Source organism: Trachinotus anak, unplaced genomic scaffold (genome assembly GCF_046630095.1).
Source record: "Trachinotus anak isolate AG129_WGS33_773 ecotype Australia unplaced genomic scaffold, CSIRO_AGI_Tana_v1 ptg000021l, whole genome shotgun sequence".
Classification (NCBI taxonomy): domain Eukaryota; kingdom Metazoa; phylum Chordata; class Actinopteri; order Carangiformes; family Carangidae; genus Trachinotus; species Trachinotus anak.
In genome coordinates, this window is record NW_027273872.1 from 9,937,063 (window position 1) to 9,953,827 (window position 16,765).

General features: G+C 41.1%; 1 protein-coding gene across 4 annotated transcripts; it reads left to right on the forward strand.

The window, feature by feature from the left end:
* Positions 1–1,763: 1,763 nt before the first annotated feature.
* On the forward strand, positions 1,764–15,083 carry tlx2 (T cell leukemia homeobox 2). 4 transcript variants are annotated; one of them, XM_071458171.1, is made up of 5 exons: positions 1,764–3,004; positions 9,556–9,768; positions 10,570–10,807; positions 13,980–14,160; positions 14,690–15,083. In XM_071458171.1, the coding sequence occupies exons 1-5, from the start codon at positions 2,488–2,490 to the stop codon at positions 14,699–14,701; spliced, it is 1,161 nt and encodes a 386-aa protein (XP_071314272.1). In that variant the 5' UTR covers positions 1,764–2,487; the 3' UTR covers positions 14,702–15,083. The 4 variants fall into 4 exon arrangements, with proteins under 4 accessions (XP_071314272.1, XP_071314271.1, XP_071314273.1 ...); XM_071458170.1 differs by having other exon boundaries at positions 1,785–3,004; positions 13,980–15,083; XM_071458173.1 differs by lacking the exon at positions 9,556–9,768 and having other exon boundaries at positions 1,790–3,004.
* The last annotated feature ends 1,682 nt before the right edge of the window (positions 15,084–16,765 follow it).

The window sequence follows — 16,765 nt, forward strand, 5'->3', positions numbered from 1 at the left end:
CCGAAGAGGCTCTCAAACATTATTTTCCGCCCTCCTGCCCATAGATCTTCCCGGTTTTGCATAAACGGCCAATTACCTTGTCAGTAAGCCGATCTGAGGCTCAGCGCATCCTCTCGTCCCTATTCATTTGGACGTAACGCGCAAATATAAACAGCCCTAATAGCAGCTAGACTCGCACTGTTCCCGTCCCCGGTACCGTTATTGATATGGCCTTGAATTCACACAATTGATTTTTATGCTTCCCTCTAGCCACCTTGTGCAGTTGAGAGATATCTTTATTCGCACAGAAAGTGAAATAAGTGCGTAATAAAACGGTGATATATTAAATTCGTTTTTCCCCGTGTCGCGGTTTTATTATGAGCCATTTTTCATCTTTATTGAATTGAGACCCTGGCGATCCGCGTCGTCGCTTCGGGCGGAGAAAGGTTAAATAATTTGTGCAAATCAGCAACGCCGCGTTTCACATTTGGCCTCATGATGTGACTCCAGCTGCTATTTATTTGTTTAATTATCTATCTATCTATCTATCTATCTATCTATCTATCTATCTATCTATCTATCTGTCTATCTATCTATCTATCTATCTATCTATCTGAGCATCGCTTACTGTTGGGTTTACATTTCATTACTCTGTGTTGGACTGGGCCTATCAGTGGCTTTAAATCAGGCCTTTACTCTGCGCACTTCCCGTCAATGTCAGTGGATTTATTGCTTCATTGTGCGTAACAGCGCAACAGCTTATTGCTTCAGCCCGGCCCGCACTCATAAATCTGGACCAGTATTTGCTGCATCCTGCAGGACAACCATGTACTGACGTAACCCGCCTTTAAAAAATAATAATAAAAAAAAGAAATAAATAAATGAGGGGATACCATCCAGGCCCATTCTGGGCGCCTTGCGTTTTCGTCTTACCCACGCTCAGTGTTCATTGATCCGAATGTCGGTGGGTGCTCCTGGGTACCGGGGAGCTCCAGTGGGTCGGGGGGTAACGAGTTCTGTGGAGCCATGGGTAAAATTTGTGTCTGGTTTGATTGCACAGAAAGTGAGCACACACGGAGAGACACCCATGTTTCATTACTGCCTTGAAGTGCTCACCTGCTGTCAAGCTCTGTACCGAATCATGTCCAACAGAGAGGTGGCGGAGGATTTTCCACACAGACTCTTATACAGCGGAGGTTTCTCTGGAGGCATGGACAGGAAAGCTTTGAACCATAACAACACACTGGGTTTTATGTTTTAAATTACATTTTAACCACAAAAAAAAAAAAAAAAAAAAAAAACTTAGCAAAACTCTCAGAGGTGGATACGCAAAAAACTTATAAACTAAACAAATAAATAAGAATAAATAAATAAATATTTAAAATTCGACGTGTCCCGCAAAAATCTATCACCATTGAAATAAGGAGGGTTTTAATGGTTTTAATACGGTGACACTTCAGACAAACCTTTAAATAAATGACCTAGGGTACTGTTTAAACCACAGTTTTAATTTGAAACTATAGAACAATACATCAAACATAAGACCAAACTCTGCTCTACAACCTCAAATGTGTAGACAAGTATTATCATGAAACCGTCTAAAGCATTTAACTCGGGCCTCAGCTCCACTAAAAGACACAAACCCTCCTGTTTAAAACCAGAAAAGCTGCAGAAAACAAACAAACAAACAAAAAAAAGCTGCGGTTTCTTTAAGACATCCGAGCAAAACAACTGTCCTGCCGGGGAGGAGGGAGGAAGGGAGGGGGTGAGGGAGAGGGAGGGAGTGGAGGGAGGTTTGGCTGGATGACCGAATGGCAGCTTTTACGCAGAGGGTTGTCTCACCTGCTGAAACGCGCTTCACCATTCAGCACAACAGAGCCATCTTTCGCTCTCACCTCCAATTAATATCCAGCCTGCGAGGTCAGCGCTTCGTTTTCGCCTCTTCGGCTTTTGTTTTGTTTTGTCTGCTGCTTTATTTTGATGCGACGAGCTCGGGTGTCCGACCATGCTCCTTGCGTATGGATCGTCTCTGCCAGAGTAGGCGAACAAAGCGCATCGAGCCCCTCCAGAGAACTGCCTCCCCTCCAAAAACAAGAGAAAGAAATCACGGATTTTTCTCTGTAAGTAATCCGGATAACCATTCAGCGTCTTGTGCTGCTTTTCTTGTTGTTAGGCTGCCTTGTGTCTAGTTCACGGAGGGGGAAAAAAAAAACATGCTGTAAAAGATGGATACGCTCTTTCTTTGCCCGACGGATAGGCATTTAATTTAGGGTACAGCCGATCCCGCAGCTGGACAGAAATAATGGCAAGATTTTGGATAGCGCTGGACACGTTATTGGTTTCCTGGGAGTAGAGGAGGCCTGTGTCGATGCTTGAAAACAGAAAAAAACAACCCAGTACAGCAGTAAACATACAAACATTTCTTTCTCCGATCCGCGAATAACCAGATGACAAAAACACATCCCTATACTGATAAAACACACTGACAAACACATAACCGATAAAACTATGGAGCACACCGGGATCGAGGAGGTGAACCAGACGCACCAGCAGCAGCATGAACCCATCAGCTTCGGGATCGACCAAATCCTGAACAGCTCGGACCAGTCCAGCGGCTGCATGCTGCCCAACCGGACCGGCGACCCGGATTACGCGCTGGCCCCCAACGTCTACAGCAACGGGTACAACAGCGTCTACAACCCGGCCTGCTCCATGGCAGCGGCGGCGGGTCTGGCCGGCTCTTACAACGTCAACATGAACATGAACGTCAGTATGAACATGAACATGAACGTTAACGTGAACTCGGGCGGCGCCGGTGGCGTGATCCGGGTGCCGGCGCACAGACCCATGCCACCTCCGCCACCACCGCCCGCCGCTGCCGCGCCACATCCGCCCCCTTCGACGCATCCGCCGGGCATCGGACACGGCATCCCCTCGGTGCCCGGGATGGGGATGGGAAACGCGGCGAACTTCACCTTCCCGTGGATGGAGAGCAGCAGGAGGTTTGCCAAGGACAGATTAACAGGTAACAAGTTTCCCAGTGCTCCTGCAGCACCTGTATGCTGATTTGTGTGTCCCATTAAAACAGATGTCGGCTAGAGGGGTCCTGTATAATCTACAGAAGACCTTCTTGTACCTTCAAGCCCAAACCCTGCGCTACAGAGTGGCTGTGTATTGTATATTCCCCCTCAAGGCCGTGCAGGTTCGAATTGTGATTTTTTTCTGACATTTGTGTTTAAATCAGGCCCTGAACAATGAAGTGTAGGAGGCTAAACTGGGCCTAATAGCTCCACAAAGTGGAAGCTGGTGATTTCATCTTTAGGTTGTAATCTATAACGAATCGTATATGCACACACAGAGTCAGTTTTATTATGCTGGAAGGGCAGCCTGACAAACGAGTGGAGAAATTGACATGGACACGCTGATGAATCAGTATTGGACCATCACTCTCCATTTACAGTGGATGACGGATAACGACGTCCCCCGTTTTTTTTTTTTTGTTTTTTTTTTTTCTTTTCATGAGGATGAATGATTTTTTTTCTTCTTCTGTGAGCCAATAGAAAGAACAGGAAGATGAGGCGTAATAGTAACAACTTATGGCAGGTTCAAATCTATATAACAGGGGATAATCACCAGTTATTATTATTATTACTATTATTATTATCATTATTATTATTATTATGCCGTCACATTTCACAGCATTTAGAATTGATAGTGCACAATGACGTGTTTTATTCAAATTTTTTTTTAATTTCTAACATTGCATATTAAAATGCAATGTCTGAAAATAGCTTTATACACAATTATTCTGCATAATTCACATTCAGTTACAACTATCAAAGAACTCACATTCCGTTGGTTCACTGTCATCAGACTAATGAAGCTCAGGCTGAGGATTTCGTCAACCCAGAATTTTCCTGTCATCTAAAATCACTCTGCTCGGCCTCTTTCTCTGTAAGCTGCTGAATTTGAAGGAAATGCAAAAATAACTGATAGCATATGATTAAAAAAAATACCATGACACAGCAACAATACAAGAATAAGATGACAATAGCTTCTTTCTTGTTCTTAGATAGTTTATTAACACATGTTTGAAAAATAATAAAGACGGGAACATGATAAATAGGTATTTTTTTTCCCATTAAAATAAACAGAAATTAAAAAAATCTAGGATGCATAATTATTTTATAATTATTCTTTACAAGACAGTCTAATTCTACTGTTGTGTCTAGTGCAAATAATCTGCATTACTCACTCTCAGGTTGATTGTAGTCGCTTACACGATGATATTTTGTGTTTGCTCACTCACATATGGGTGCAACCTTTTGATGCATTCTTGTTATTTACATGCTTTTGCGTCTCACCTGTAAAACCAAAGGCGTTTACAGCCTCAAAGACAAGAATTTTTTTTTAAAAAAGGCAGTTTTTTTAATTGATCTCATTGATGAACATAACTCATAATATGCCAGAGTCAGCCAAAAGGCCCACTCTCAACTGTTGTCCCCGGCTACATGTTCAACCACAGCCTGTCTTTGTTGAAGGAAATGCAAATAAAGCTAGCTGGGGTTAAAATAGCACAACATTACATGTAACTTTAAGAAATGTTCCTTTAGGCTAGTTCTCAACCTGCAGGTTATTTCTGCCGTGGTGACCACATTTTACATTATTCTTCATTGCATGTAGGTTATGATATTTATTTTCCCATATTTAAGGGGCTGGTTCAACCTTTTTTTTTTTATTATTTTTTTTCCTCATGACCTCATCGTTATGAGGATGAAAATGAAGAACACCATGGATTATTTGCGCCCTCTCACCCCCGCACCCACCTCTCCACGCATTAAATATTCACCATTCCGTTCTTTCTCGCTGATTAATTATTAAAAACCGGGGGACGATATGTCAACTGCAAAAAGATACAGTGTAAATAGGCTTATCAATTTTACTCATAGTCACCGAGGGCCTCTCGTTTAATTTCTCTCCCAGCTTTGTGTCGCTGTAATTATTTCGCAGCTTATATCTTTCCACTGTATTGATCAGCAAAAGATCAGCAGCAGCTACAGAGGCACCACACACACACACACACACACACACACACACACACACACAAACACACATGCACACACGCCATCCAGATTTAGCCTGCTCTGTTTTCTATAAAAGGCCGTAAATCAAATCGACTATCATCCATCCTGATCGGCAGAGAACCATTTTAAATGTTTCTCTCTGCTTCTTGTTTTTCTCGTCGCTTTCCAAGTTGAAACCAGAGGAGAAGAAGCGGCCCCGCTCAGCCCAACGTGCTGCCAAAGGCCCCCCAACCCTGGCAGCCGCGGGAGGTGTTTTTTGCTTGGATGTAAATTGCACAATAGCTTTTTCTCATTTTTCACACTGACATGTGTCCTTATGGCTCAGATTCACTGAGGGGGTGGGGGGTGGGGGGTGTTAAAAGCATCATTTAATCCACGTCTGAAAATACGACTTGTTTATATCGTAGAGGGCTCATGTTGATCACCGACTCCTCTGCTCAGGGCTTATGGGCTTAGATTTATTAATTTCAATTATGTTTTATTATTTTATCCCAATTTTCACCACTAATTTGACATTATTATTATCAGTAGTAGTAATAGTAGAAGTAGTAGTAGTAGGTAGTAGTAGTAGTAGTAGCATGCCTAGTAGTATCTTATAATTGTAACCACAGCCGTTTGATTTTTCTGTGTGCCTTAAAGAAAAAAAAAGGTGACTTGATTGATAGATTTTTTTTTATTGGATTTATTTTTAGTTCAATCTGTTTTAAATCTGCTCATTTCTCGGGCAAGGATCTGGATTAAATAAAAACACATTAAACAAACAAACAAACAAACAAACAAAAAAATACAAATAAAATAAAAACAGAGAAAATACAGTAATTTAATGCTAACGACGATTTTAATACATTGAAAAACGAAACCATAAAGAAGTCATAATGTGGACAGACGTGATATTTGTTAAATGTGGCCTGCCGATGGCCAAACACTCATCCGGTCATCTAAAGGACGCTCTGACATAATAATAATAATAATAATAATAATAATAATAATGACAGACGATAATGTGGCTCGTTTGGGCATATTTGCAATAAGCACAGCCATAATACAGCATGTGTAGCTCTGCAAACCACATAGCACCAATAAAAAACATAATTAAACCTTTTTTTTTTCTTTCCTCCAGTAAATCTCTGTCTCGATTTTAATGACAGCAGAGCAGAAAAATATGATTTTATTTCCGTGTTGGACCCGCTCTTGTCCTTGTGTGTTTCCAGCTGCCCTGATTCTCGCTGTGACAGAAGACAGTCTCCCTGTCTTTTGTCCCGTATAGTGTAATAAATAGCAATATATGTTCATGTTATATTTCAATATCCCCTTTAGAATCCTTCACGGATATATTTATTAGATTGCTACAAAGGTAATATCCGCAGTGGGGAAGGGAGGCGCTGTCACCGAGAAGTATTATTAAGTATAAGTGGTTTTATTATGGGAAACATATTCTCCACGGTAGCATTTTATTTTTTGATATGCTTATGTTAAATTGTATTACCCAGGCAGCAGATTTAGTATTCTATCCCATTTTCTTTTTCATTTGTGAAAGGTGAACAAGAAATCAGATGATTTGGGGTTTATTTATGTATTTAGCCTATTTTAAGGGAACAGTTTTTTCCCCAGTATTTTTAAATACAGTATATGATCCGTTGTGGTTCAGTTTGCAGTACAACACACGACCTCTATCCCTGTGAACAGGATTTTCCACATCCTCCACACAGATACTTCATTAACTGTTTAACAGTTTTCCGGACTGTTCAGGAAAACTATTAATACTCAGGAAAAATAATTAAGTATTACAGCAATATTTAATAATGGATTTTTACACTCTATAGTAAATGCTTAGGGATAAGTAAATAATGTAAGATGCAAATTTTTTTGCACTACAGTCATTATTTAGCTCATTGGATTTAGACTCTAGAGGAAAAATACATCATTCTTGCAATGACACGTTTGCATAAGCTACCTTTAATATTTCTGCCTGGGCTTTTAATCCGGAGTTTTTACAATTTCTTTCTTAAAAAAATATTTTTTTTCATTATGGCACTCATTATACTCTGTAGGTAATGTTATACATATTTTTTAGCTACAATATTATAGAGCCTGGCTATTTCATAGCGATAGAAGAGGCTTTTATGAGCAGATCTGACACAAGAATACAGGAATATTATGAGTAGGCTTTATTTTGATTCATGTTATTTCATTAGAACCGATGCAGTTGAGCAGGGACAGTCTTTCAGTTTAGATGCCGTTATGAAAGCCAAGCCAGTGCTGGACTACATGAGTTCAAACATTGCATCATTGTTGTTCTATATATACAGCAGTTTACAGCCCCAGTAATAATAGAAAGGAATAAATCTGAAGGCATATCTGATTCCTGAACAGTCTTGGGCTTACACCTTCAGTCAAAACATTAAACATGACTGATGCAGCATCCAAAGCATCTCAGTATCATATATTTATCAGTGTTTTGCACAGTGTAAAGTGAAGCCTTGCTGCAGTTGGCAGGTCCAGAGGGCTCCTTCTGCATGTTGGGTTGCATCTGAACGTGCTTCTATGCGCCTGGTCCATTAGTTAGCCTACAGATGGCCTAAAATAGCCATCTAATGCGGTATTATTCAGCCAGACCTGCCGCTGGGAGCAACAACAGGCCTGCTCGCATTCAGCATGTAACCCACAAGGCTACACATAGTTTTGGGCAACGGGAAGCCAATCAAAACGTAACAGCCAGCCTATGTTTTAATGTATATATTAAAGAAATACCATAGAAAGAACCTGAGCAGGAAACACAGGAGATTTAAAAACAAATCATGCAGTGCAATAAGTCCCCATGTATTCACTATCAAGGGCTACAAAGGTGCTACAGCCCATTCTGAGCACCTACAGGAATAGTATAGAAATATAATATAAATAAACTCACTATAAACTCATGATTAAATACCATAGACGCCCGTCTAAGTCCCCAAAGGAATATTAAAAGGATACAATTACCATTTTACTATTATTGAGCATCAGAGTAACACATAATGTGAAACCTGATAATCATGTTATATTACCATAGGAGATTAAAAATAATAATGAGAAGAAGAAAAAAGAAAAGGTCACTATAAATCCAGTAGAAAAGGCAATAAAAGGTAGCGAGTTTTCATTTCAGGCACTAAATCTGTGTTGCTAATTTACACCCAGGTAACGTTAACTTTGTGTGACCTACTGTAACTGCACGTTGCAGCTATTTATCTTTACTTTACAAATCATTTGCTCGTGCACGCCTCAATTTGCCACTCGTGTTCAGCACCATCAGGGGATGTCGGCAGCTCCCTGGAAACGACTGCCGAGCGCATAACAGCTTCATGTTCCATTTTCCATCCAAATTGTCATCGTCTGTGTGGCAAATGAATTTTCAGGTCGCTGAGACTCTGAGAGCAGCAGCAGCAGCAGCAGCAGCAGCAGCAGCACGTGGCCCCCGGGGGACACCTATGCAGATGTTTTCATATTCATTTTGGCTCCTGGTGAGCTTTTCTGACAAAACAAAAACAAATAAACACCCTGTAAGACAGCAGGCACAACACCGTGCTGGGGAGGAATGACGCAAAGATACAGAGAGAGAGAGAGAGAGAGAAGAGTTGTTGATTTTCATCCTGCCTCAAAATGCGAATGTGGCTTGGGAAGTGGATCTATGGCCAAAAACGATCTCATTACATTTATTGATCTTCTGTTTACCCATGGCTGACAAAATAGACAGGATTCATAGATATTTTATGATGCAGAAGATACGCTGTTATTAATACCCAGATATATGAAAGTGAAGCACCAGGCAGTGAGGATTAGATAGAGGAAAAACACAATGCGGACTCATTCAATGACTGTGTGCAATTCATGTTTTTTTGAAATGACAAAGCAGCTAAAAAGACATAAAGGAGTCCAGTCAATACACGCAGCCCCATATATGCATGATCAATCATGTAAGGTCGTTGCTACTAGCTTTGATGACGAATGTTGGATTTTTGTATGGAAGGTATTTTGTGCAAAAATGGTGTATGTTTTAGTTTGATTTGACTGATGGCAAAATGTCCCCAGAATTACAGAAACATAACCCTACAAACATTTTACCTGGTTAGGCTCAAAGTCTGTGAAAAGTTCTGAGTTTATTAGTGGCATTGTTTTAAGTAGGTTAACATTATCAACCATATTTTGACCTTCATCACATTATCATCAGATGACCCTGATTGCCTGTTTCTGGTTTGCTGACTAGTATGTGCTTGATTTATCTTAGTAACCCTGATAGATGTCACTTATTTTTCCAAATGGAAGTTATCTAATTTTTTTTAGCAAGCCCTCTTCAAATGCTAACTTAAGAGACTAGCAGTAAATAACATTAAAGTAGACTCTGTTCATCATTCAGGCCTCCCTCATGTGATTAGCTGCTATGCGTCGGTGCCTGCCCGGCGGCAGATGCTGCTGTGCTCCAGATGTGGGACCTCAACTGTGTCTCCCTTTCCTTTAGGGGAGCAGGCAGAGGAGAGCCGAGCCGGAGAGGCCACAGGGGGGCCAGGGGCCGCCGGGTCCCTCTGTCCTCTCCCCAAGGGAGACATCGGCAGGGTCCCTGTCTGGAGCACTGTGGAGACATTAGCCAAATGCTATTACCCCGAGCTCGCTCACCTGCGAGATGGCAATGGCCTTCTCGCAGACTATCCTTTCCCAAAGGGGGGTTGCCCAGGTGAGTTCCCCCCCCCCCCACCAACTACCTCCCTTACCTCACCCACTTGTGTCACAGACCATTAGACCTCTAATGTGCTCTGCAAAGAGTTTTTTATTAATGTGACTTAAACTTTGAAATGTTTCTGTCTTTATGAAAATTTAAAAATGTTTGTTAAAGTAAAGGTAAACATTTAGATTTGTACTAATCTTTTAATGCTAAGAGGTCAGTGCATCACCAGCTGTAAGCAACATCTTACTTTGAGTTTTTTTGAACTTATATTGCATAACCCAGCCCTTTCTAAATGTCCCTCTATGACTTTTCCTTTGACTTCCTGTCTGTACATTTCATTGTGCTGTTTGGTTTTCAAAATCTGGCAGGGGAATTGTAGTCGTAATTACATTTATCTTCTTCACTTGGCAGCTTCTGGGCCTTCTCTTAGACTCCCTGACAAAACACACTGGTTTTTCCAGAGTATTAATTTTATCTAACCAAGGATTGGACAATAAAATTGTGTTTATAATGTGAGTGTGTACAAACAAAACCTCAAGGGAAATAAGTTTATTCTTCAGTAGCACAAATCATTGTAGTTTAGAAATGGAAATAACTACTTACACAAACGTTAATCTTCACCTCTTTAAGTCCAAACACCTCAGTTACTTACAGTAGCCTTATTGCTAATGCTAACACTGACTTTTTTGAGAATGACGTGTATAGGGTTTAAGCTTCAATCCACTACATACACAATGCTTGATGAATAACTAAACCACCCTGACTAAAGTCAAAGAAATCCTCCTCTTTTCTTCTTCGCCCTCTTTTCAGCTGCCCTCTCACCCTTCTCCGTGACCCGTCGTATCGGCCACCCTTACCAAAACCGGACGCCGCCCAAGAGGAAAAAGCCCCGCACCTCCTTCAGCCGGGTGCAGATCTGCGAGCTGGAGAAACGATTTCACCGGCAGAAGTACCTGGCGTCGGCGGAGCGCGCCACCTTGGCCAAGGCCTTGAAGATGACAGATGCACAAGTCAAGACCTGGTTTCAGAACAGACGGACAAAATGGCGGTAAGATTCCAGCAGAGCACCATTTCACTTGATTCCTTTCACTTCAGCATCCTTTAGCTGCGTGAAAGCAGAGAGCAGTAACGTGAGAGTGTCATAACTCTTCCACCTGACATATTTTGCTCCTTTTTTCTCCCACATGATCTACTTAGGCAAAACAAACTGATTTTTCAGGAGCTATTTGTCTTTATGAGTGCACGATGCTCGCTCAGAAGAGCCACTCCTCCAAATTTTTCTGGCGCCATAAATCGACAGCAGTGAATTTGTCTCTGTTGCTCTTACAAAATGGTCACTAGTGTTTTACTAGTACACGAATAAAACGGTCTGCAGCTGAAGCAGCCGACACAACGCAGCACCTATTTTGCTTAGCTTAGCTGCCAGTCGAAGCCAGTTCACTTGACCAAGCACAATCACTTCTGAGCCTCCTGAAAGGCCTTTTAGAAAATTGCTGTCCAAAGCAATACTGAAACACTCACAGGAGGAATTGACTGCCAAGTCCATAGACAGACGAGAAAAAAAAAAAAAAAAAAACACAAACACACTACTTCACTTCATTCTAGCTGTTGTTTATAGCCATTTGGAAGTAAATGAGTAGGAAATCACATTATGATGCCCTGCCCTTAGTTAAAGGGGCAGGACGCATCTTTCAAAGGCACATTACGAACAAGCTGCATTACCTAAAGGGTTTTAATGTTTAAATGATCCTAAAGCAGTTTTGAATTTCATACAGAAACAAAACACTTAAAACTGAACATTCATGAGTTGTCTTAGATAAACATATAATATTGGAATTTGGTTTGATGATGCCATTAAAAAGAAAGTAAAAGAATAAAGATGTGCATTTAATCCCATCAATCCCATCCTGTAGCGCTGAAAAAAACCGAGACACATTTTCACTACAAGATGTAATAATGAATTTGCTTAAAATAAACACAACCGAACTGAACCTGAAGACTGAGCGGCATGTCACGAGTAACAAGGGAATTGGCTTAACTCGTTTTTCTGATTTCCTAGTTTTGCTGAGATTTATGTCTCTCCCTGTAGTGTGCACCTGATAGGCTGAGCATGAGGGATGTCTTTGCGTGACGACTACGCTAGTAACAAGAGGATGATCAAATCAACAGGCAGCGAATGAGATTATGATAATGCTGTTAACAATAATGTGTGGCTAATGGATGGAGGTTGGTGTGCATGAAAGAGTGTTTTAGAGGTGTGTTTCTGCCTGCGATTCCTTCCAGCCATTTTTATTTTGTTTTTGATTTTGACAGCAGTTATTTCTTTATTATGATTTGTGTTATTAGCGACACCACCATCATTGCAAAAGAGCCTCATATATTTATTCTGTAATGCTGATATGGACCGTTTCCTGTCGCACACATACCGTAGAAAATGTCCTAATTACCATGTAAAAATGCGTCAGGAGAATTGATTTGAATATTAAAGAACCTTCAACTCAGGAGGAGAAAAAGATTGTGAGCGAAAGCACCATTTCAGCTGCTCTGAATCAGTCTGAAGCTTATTAAGTCCACGTTCTTTTGCATTTATCATATCAGTCCACTTCTTTATTTACTCTGCAGGCTCACTCGGAGTGAACGCTTCCTGGATACTTTCCAACACAAACACCCCAACTCCTCCATTAAAAGGACAGATCATATTAACCGTGCTGTTTCAGGAAAAAACACACATCAGGGCCAGTTTTCCTATGAGCAAATGCTGATATCAGCACCTACTGACACAACATGCGGGGTGTATGTTACTGTGAACATATGCTGTGCTGAAAAGAAAAGAAAAGAAAAAAAAAAACAGATGTAACTTTTCACCTTGAGGCAGAAAGTGTACTGTTCCTCCTCCCCCTGCGTTAGTCACGTTCCCTCACCAACACCTGTCACTCATCTTGATCAGCTGTCATGTAGCCTGAAGTTGAAGTGAAGCACTGAAGCACTGGTGTTTAATAAACACACAGTAAAAGCAGCCAGTATGAAAATTTGCAGGTTTCACTGGTAAATTGTAACAGATTTTTCTCTGCACCTGCTTTTTCTTACTTTTTTTACTTGATTTCTTCATTGCTTTCGCTTCCCTGTTCAGTGCCTTCTTTTGATAGTCATGAAAAAAATGCCACAAAAGGACAGCACTGAAAACCCAGTTTCCTTTTTATTTCTTGTTATTTTTAATTAGAAATGCATGTTGCAGCTTTAATGCAGTGATTCACAACCTTTCTTTTTGGTTTGTGGCCAACAAGTCAACGACCTGAACAACCATATAGTCCATTTGGCCCTTTGACTCATAAGAGCATCTCCTGAAATAGTCCCCCTGTGGCATATGGTTACAATCACAAACATGTGGTTAAGCTTATGTAACCGGAACAGTTTGATTTGGTTTAGGCACAAAAACTATTTGGCTAGTTTTGAGAAAAGATTGTAGTTTAGTTTAAAATAAATAGACTACTTCTTTAAGGTTAGACCTTCGTCGTCATGGTTACAAATAGGAACCAAACAGCGGTCTCCTGGGTCAAAGTCTTTGTTTTTTTGACCCATCCATGCACCCCAGCCTCTCCATAACGTAGATTTTGTTGCTCTTTATACTTTGTCACCTGACTTCCTCCTTTGCCCCCGTCATAATTACAATGGCCACTAGAGGTCGAGCAATAAAACGTAACTATGGGTTGTAATAAGCTGCTGCCACAGCCGACATGGGCTTGTTTTTACAGGATGACAGTCTCCTTGTGGCTCCTTAAAACCGAACACCATATACTTAAGACTCTGTCACTGTTTGCATATGTCTCCTGGTTTATTCACATATCTTAGAGGCCTAAAGAAGTAAAACAATTCAATAATCTGCAAGGAAAGTGGAAGATTAAAGTCATATTTAAAAAATATGTTTATGTACCAGGCATGTTTCCTCTACTTTTCTAAGATGTTAATCATCTTATGACCCCTTAGATTTATCAGAGGTCCCAACGACCAGTTTGCGAACCACTGCTTAAAAATAAATAACATCCTGTCTATTTGAAAAAAAGGCTGAGATTGCTCCTTTATAGGTTATGGGACATAACATTGCGAACAATTCTGCTGTATGTGAAATTAATCGATGTTGTGTACGTGTCCTTGTAAAAATAAACTAGTATATAGGTCTTAAATCCTCGTCTGCTCCCCTTTTTGTCTCTCCATTCACCCAGGAGACAGACTGCAGAGGAGAGAGAGGCAGAGAGGCAGCAGGCCAACCGGCTGATGCTGCAGCTTCAGCAGGAAGCTTTCCAGAAGACGTTGAGCCAGCCTCTGCAGCCGGACCCACTCTGCCTGCACAACTCCTCCCTCTACGCCCTGCAGAACCTGCAGCCCTGGGCAGAAGACAATAAGGTGACCTCCGTCACCTCCGTGGCATCTGTAGTGTGAACGTGCATATGTGTGCGTGCGTGTGTGTGTGTACAGGCGAGAGAAAGTGAGGGAGGGACAGAGGGAGGGGTGAAGCTGGGAATGAAAATGTGTGTATCAAATTGTCCTCAGTGTAAATGGACAAGAGGGAGGAATCTCTTCATTATTTCTGACGTGGCTGACGTTCAAAAACGCAGCGCCATGATGGGATTGTTATAGATACAGGAAAATGATGCTTGCTTTGGAAAAAAAAACAAAAACATATTTGAATGGACATTGTGCCTCCTCACTCATTGATCGTTACCAGCAATATGTTGGGGGAGCATGTGTAGAGAGAGACAGCTATGTGTTACTACCACGACCTACAAAACACTGTATGCGGACTTCACAGCACGGGAGCCGCACTGACATTGCTGTTTGTCAAAATTAAGCAAGTCTGCAAGTGTTATCTTAAATATCTGAAGTATGTTCAGTCATTTTCCTGCCTTACACCAAGTTTCCGCTTTCCCTTCAGCTGTCGGTCTAAAAGAGAGGAGGGCACTTTATCCCTAAGTGCCAGGAAACAAATGGACACCTCTGTACATGCCCAACTACCAAGACTGTCCCCTCTTTTGCCTCTGGATCCCTCACGAGGCGGCAGAGACTTTCTGCCACAAATGGCAAAAAAAATAAAAGACCTCCTGTTTTTCGCTTTTGACTTTGTACAATGTAGTAAATGCATGTTTCAACCCTTTTCTGTGTGCACTCGGAAGTACCATTGAAGTCAGCTGCCGTTGAGGTGGAGCTCCTCCCCGACCGCAGTGTTCAAGTGGTAGTGGATTGGTGGAACTCCTGATCACGGATTCCTCATTATGTTCAATTTAAAGGTGTTTTATATTAAATGATATTGTGACTTTTTGAAAGGATGACAGACCTCTCTGTTTTTCTTTGCCTCCGTTTGTCTTGTTGGATTTTTCACACACCGCCTGTTTGGTGTTTGTCACCATTATGAAACCATGCAATAATACTTTATGATTTTAGTGTCGAGGTAGTTAGCCTTGTGGGATTTAGCAATGATTACACATTAAAGTTTCAAACCACCCAAAGGTAAGATACCATCAAATTGTATCAGAAGGACATCGCAATACTTTTTTTATACAAACTGATGACTACAGGTCCCATGTGTGAACATGAAGCGGGGCGTAGCTGAAAGAGGGTTCAGCAAAACCGTCCCTGGAAAAAGAAAACAAAGGTTTTGAAACTGATGCCAGTTAAAATTTGGATGGGAGTACGTGAGAAAGTACAAGTTGTGCAGCTGCGAAGTGAAGATTTGAATGGCAGCGCTCTGGGTTTTGTTTATTTATTTTTTTTTTAATAATTGTTTTATTACAGCAATTTCAGTGGGACACCTTATCGTGAGAATCATTAAGGAGGAGGAAACCTAAAAGCAGATGACAGCATGATGCAGGTGTTTGTTGAATTTCTGTCACTTGTGTCAAGGTTCTCAGGCTACACCCACACTAATACATTTTCATCTGCAAATTGATGACTAAAATGATCTCCATCCAGATGAGCATTTTAGCTCCCTATCAGAAATACTGTCCATCTATGCGAACAAACCTGAAATCGCTGATCACATGACCTTTCACCAACTGGTGAAAGTTGGTCAGTTGCAGAAAATGTAGCAAGCAAAGAACAGCAAGGGCAGGTGTAGCATTAAAATGCAGAATTTTACTGTACAAGAGAAAGGTCATTCTTGATTCATGTTGTATCTACCACAGGTAGTCCTGACTGATAAGACCCAATCAGGATGGGAATGTGGGTGTCTACGACCTTGTTTCCAAGAGTCTCTGTTTCTACCCGTCCAGACTAAAATGCCACCCTGGAGATTTCAAACTAAAAGTCGCCATTTTAGGGGCTCAAAAACCCCAGAGTAGTGTGGACACCAGGCATAAATGTAGAGAAAGTGATGCATTATAAAACTAGAATGTATAAGTGTGGATGGAGTTTGCAAAACTAGATGAATGGCCTCCTTGCCTTCATGCTTGAAAAATGACTTTCGCATGAGACGATCAGCTATTGTAAACAAGAAGCTGTTGCAGTATTTGGCAAAAGTTCGTCTGATTTTTGTATCTGCTCTGCATCATGTCACAGTCTGCTTCCTGTCAATCAGCTGACACCTACAGGAGGACATTCTCAATAAATTCCTCAGATGCCTGTCACCTGAAAAATAATGTCGTGTACTGTACAGTGCGGTTCAAAAGTCTGAGACCACTTCAGGCTTTTGGACAACACTGTATAGATTTTTTATTTAGGTTGATGTTCTTTTTAGTTGGCACAGGAGTTTGTTTTAAGCTGGGTTGAGCAAGTCCTTTTGTGGATGTTAGCTCCCACACCATTTTTTCACCATTGGCTTACATTATTGTCTCAGTGAATCATGGCCACCTAGACACCAGACAGTCGTGAAGATTTGTTATCACCACATCCACCCTATCATGCAAATGCTTATCACCTAAGTCATAACAAAGGCAACCCATCTACAAGCCCAGTAAACACATCATTCAGGTTCCTTGCTTGTAAATGAGCCTTCAACACCATGAATGTCACAGGA

Excerpts from the sequence above, each read along its gene's own strand:
- tlx2 (XM_071458170.1), top strand. The coding sequence starts at position 2,488 with ATGGAGCACACCGGGATCGAGGAGGTGAACCAGACGCACCAGCAGCAG. Across the intron at positions 3,005-9,555 it reads TGCCAAGGACAGATTAACAG|GGGAGCAGGCAGAGGAGAGC; the intron begins GTAACAAGTTTC and ends CCTTTCCTTTAG. Across the intron at positions 9,769-10,569 it reads CCCAAAGGGGGGTTGCCCAG|CTGCCCTCTCACCCTTCTCC; the intron begins GTGAGTTCCCCC and ends CCCTCTTTTCAG.